The sequence below is a fragment of the Pygoscelis adeliae genome, unplaced genomic scaffold (assembly GCF_000699105.1).
Source record: "Pygoscelis adeliae isolate BGI_AS28 unplaced genomic scaffold, ASM69910v1 Scaffold41, whole genome shotgun sequence".
Lineage (NCBI taxonomy): Eukaryota > Metazoa > Chordata > Aves > Sphenisciformes > Spheniscidae > Pygoscelis > Pygoscelis adeliae.
In genome coordinates, this window is record NW_008824373.1 from 4,545,848 (window position 1) to 4,549,874 (window position 4,027).

The 4,027-nt window shown below is 42.6% G+C and overlaps 1 protein-coding gene across 3 annotated transcripts in view; it reads right to left on the reverse strand.

The window, feature by feature from the left end:
- USP45 (ubiquitin specific peptidase 45) overlaps positions 1-4,027 on the reverse strand; it is a 52,042-nt gene that overhangs the window by 13,022 nt on the left and 34,993 nt on the right. For 2 of the 3 annotated variants that reach the window (XM_009320153.1, XM_009320152.1), the window contains exon 11: positions 920-1,001. The exons of the other annotated variant lie outside the window; for it this stretch is intronic. In XM_009320153.1, coding sequence (XP_009318428.1) covers positions 920-1,001 — 82 coding nt within the window. The remainder of the gene's footprint in view (positions 1-919; positions 1,002-4,027) is intronic. 3 annotated transcript variants of the gene reach the window in all.

Sequence of the window (4,027 nt, forward strand, 5' to 3'; positions counted from 1 at the left end):
CTCTTTCTAAGATTTATTGTGAAAGCACAATTTTAAACATATTCAAAATGTTTTGGACACAATACAATAACTAATACATCATACACCATATTATCTCAACATTTAAAAATACTTTAGTGATACAATTCCCTTTTATCCTTCCCTTCCCCGCCTACTGTAACAGAATAATAACACTGTATCTCTCAAGAAGAAGCCTTTTAAATAAAATCTCAGATTTCTTTTGAATACCTAATATTGGATTGCCTTGATATGGACAGTAGGGTAGCAGACAGGTTGTTACCCTATCTAAATGGTTTTTGAAACTATGAAACTCTAAAAAATTAGACAAAAGCCTGTTCTAATACGTCTCTGTGCCTTGACTGTTGCAGATTTGGGAAGGGCGACTTTCAGAACAGCTTAATCCTTATTGAGACTTTAATTAAAACAAAATCCCCCAAATTAGAACTTTTGCATAAACACACAAACACAAAAATGAATTTAAAAACTCTTGTTTTGAAAAAACATGCCTTCTTTTGAAACGGCTTCCTATCTTGGCTTTGTAATCATATTTAGAGTGCTCGCAGGATCAGTCAGCTGACAGAAATCACTTTTGTTTATGGGAAGTGGCCTCTCTGAGTGATACAATAATTGTGGCTGTATAACAAACCTGAAGATGCAGCAAACTATCTTAGAAAACAAAATTAAATTCTACCTATCATTACAAGAGGCATTGTTAATGCAGGGGAAGACTTTATCCTGGATGCAAAGATGCAAGTCAGCACATACTAAGCTCTCTATCCTTTAGATACGCACTAGGTGGCACTAGAATAATACATAATAAAAGTCTTGTAACTACAGTACTTCGGGATTGCTGTTTTTGAAGAAAACGGTATTTAAAAACTTGTGCATTTTAAAAAGTTTTCAATAAAGAGTTGCATACCTTTGACTTTTCTTCTAGTTTCTTCATCTGCCGTCTTAGTAGTTGGATTATTAAATGCTTTTAAGATACCAGTTTGTATACGCTATAATTAAAAAAAACAACCAAACAAACAAAACATTTAGCAAGTATTTTAGGTGTAAACATTCTAAAAACTATTACTATATGATTAGATTTTGTCTACTCTTATTTCCATAAATAAGCATAATTTAGTATTTTAAAACTACTGTTGTTATTCACTAAGAGTGTCAAAGCTACATGAGCTTAACTTTGGTAGGTAACCATCCAAAAATTTCCGCCCCTTAAAAAGGGAGCCGTTGTAGAGCTCTCGAGAGGTTATCCAGAAACTGTAAGATTTTCAGTGAACAAATACTTTCCATTTCTTCCACTGTTGGGGGCGGCGGGGAAATGCAGAAGAAAAACGGACCATTCCTGATTGACTAGGATACAAAATACTTGAAGGCAGCTAAGTATCTTTCAATAGCCGGGCTTCAATGACTCTGTTTGGGCAGGTTTTTTATTACTTCTGCTTACTTTCTAACACTGCACATTTCAAAGTTATGTTAGAAAACCTTAGGAGGAGAAATACAAAACTTTTTATGAATCCATATAAAATGTCACCAACATTTGCTCAAACAATCCTAAAAATTACATTTTTTGAAAGAAGAATCAGAAAGAAGCAAACTCATACAGGTGAGCTGTAGCTGCACCTCAAAACAGGGGGTGCTTCCCCCCCTGTTTCTCAGCTGCCCTGGGATGCCGTATTCCTGAGACGCGTACCCTGGCAGCAGAACCACACAGGCTGGTACGAAATGCGGCTCAGCCCGACCTCCGACACGCTGGGGAGAGGGAAGCCGGAGGCTGCATCAGGTCCGCAGCCAGAGAACACTGCAGCGTGCATGACCCGTGTTTCCCTTTTTCCTGGCAAATGTACTGGCTCTCTAATCCACAAACTCTAGTAACGTGCACGAGCCTCTCACGTCTGTGTGCAAATGACACTTACAATTACACGCGCCACTGAAGTCACTCTTAGAGCAAAGTGCCATTCTAGAGACAAACAGGGATACCAAACCTTCTGCAAGTAACTCAAACCCTATGTCCTAACAGGAGAAGAATAATAAATAACTCTTGTTTGCAGGCAGCAAATAACACTTTCAAGCCATGTCTTACAAAAGAGTTACGACGACAGACAGCGTTGGAGGTTCGGTTTCCAGTCCAGGCACCCATCAGACCAAGTCATACTCCTACCTTATGAGTATGTGACCTGGCTTGTGAATTAACTCCCGCTGCCCCCAGCTCAGCTTTGTTCATCTTAAAGCCAACAATATACTAAAAGGACTAATCAATAGGTAATTCATGAAGTTGAGCACCATAAATGGGTTTAGGGCCATAAGCAACCCTTTTGTTGGGATTAGCGCGTTGAACCATTTATTTAGGTCAAAGGAAAGACACAGTCTTTGAATGGGCAGGGTGCTGCCGACAATGGCAGCAGACATTAATCAATTAGCAGCAGGGTTCAGCCACTTCAGGCCCCGGTGTGAAACCATCTCCGGCCCACATTGCTGGAAACGGCAGACGCTATGTCATCTTTATTGTAGTATCGACAGGCTTTTATCTTAAAAAATCCACTTGTGTACATACGCACTTTCTAACTTTTTTTAACGTGGATAGGAAAAAGTTCAACACTGGAGTCGGAAAGCCTTTTTACGAGGTACAGAACCACGGAGAAGAGGCAAAAGTGGAATGCGGTTTTTTGTTAGTTCCTATAACTAGTGCCATGTTATATATCATACGTACTTCTCACTAAAACTCTTAGGGTTTAAAAAAAAATTAATCCTGGTAGGGGTAGGGAAGCAAGGATGGCCTCATTCAGCTGTCTCGCAGGTGGATGGCAAAGCAGCCGGCTGCCCTTGCAGCAGGGCTGTTCCCTCTTCCGAGAGCAAAGTTTAAAAGTGGTGTGAAAGGGAAAGGTTAGCGGCTGTAACCCCTGCTACAGGATTCTGGTGGCAGACACGTTGCTGCAGGCCGTCCCCAGCCGGAGCGCGCGGGGTGTGGACGGAGCCCGCGTGTTGGGGAGGCCACGGGGGCAGCTGCCGGGCTGCTGCGGCAGGCAGAGCTGGCTCCTGCCTGTGTCCGGCCGGCATGCCAAGCCGGCGCTCACCACAGGCCTGACTTTTGCCGTTTGTCACGCCATCTACAGACCCGGAACACGGGACAATTAAATAAAATTAAAAAAGAAGAGAGAGCGCTTTTACTAGTAGCGTCCCTGGCGGGGCAGCCCGAGGCGATGAAGACGTGTTTGCAGTAACGCACCATTAGGGCAGGGGAGGGGTGTAACTGCAGGGCAGGGTGGGACCAAGCCCTCCCTGCCCGCTGGTGGGGGCAGCAGAAATACTCGACTGCCCGAAAGGTCACTTAAAATTCTCACCACCTTCCATTACTCTTTTGTGGTAGCTACTGTAGCTTTCACAGCTCTCTAATAATAAATGATTCAAAAGGCAAATACAAACGCAGGTTATTGTAACGATAGCACATTCACTGGTGAAACAGAAGACTGACTTGAGGGGAAAGCACTATCACCTACTGGAGAAGAAGCTTCGTTGTTGTAAAAAACCTGCTTTCGGCGAATCCTCATTTGTGAAGCAAATACAGTTTTCACCTTTTGTTACATGAAAATCAACAAACAAAATAATAAAGTTTCCCTCTACTGCAAAAACATGACAACTGTTTTCTAACTGAAGTTAGCTGCTTCTGTTGCGTGCCCAAATCAACATATAATTTTGTAAGCATGACAAAGTCAAGGTTTAGCTGTTTCTCCCTGTAGTTCAGTTCTGTTTATGATCAAGTGTACTGCTGGCAAGACCAACGTATATTAATATTCTGGTAGGATGGGGATTTGTTCGCTCTACTCTAGTGCCAGGAACTGGGCTCAGACACAGCTTTATGTCTGATCTGCGAGATAATTCAGCTCAGGATCATGACATCTGCTGGAAATACAACACGGCAGAGAGGAAGCAGTCTAGGAGGTTCCTGGAGTGTGTGGAAGACAACTTCCTGACACAGCTGGTAAGTGAGCCTACCAGGGGAGTGCCTCGCTTGGACCTGCTGTTT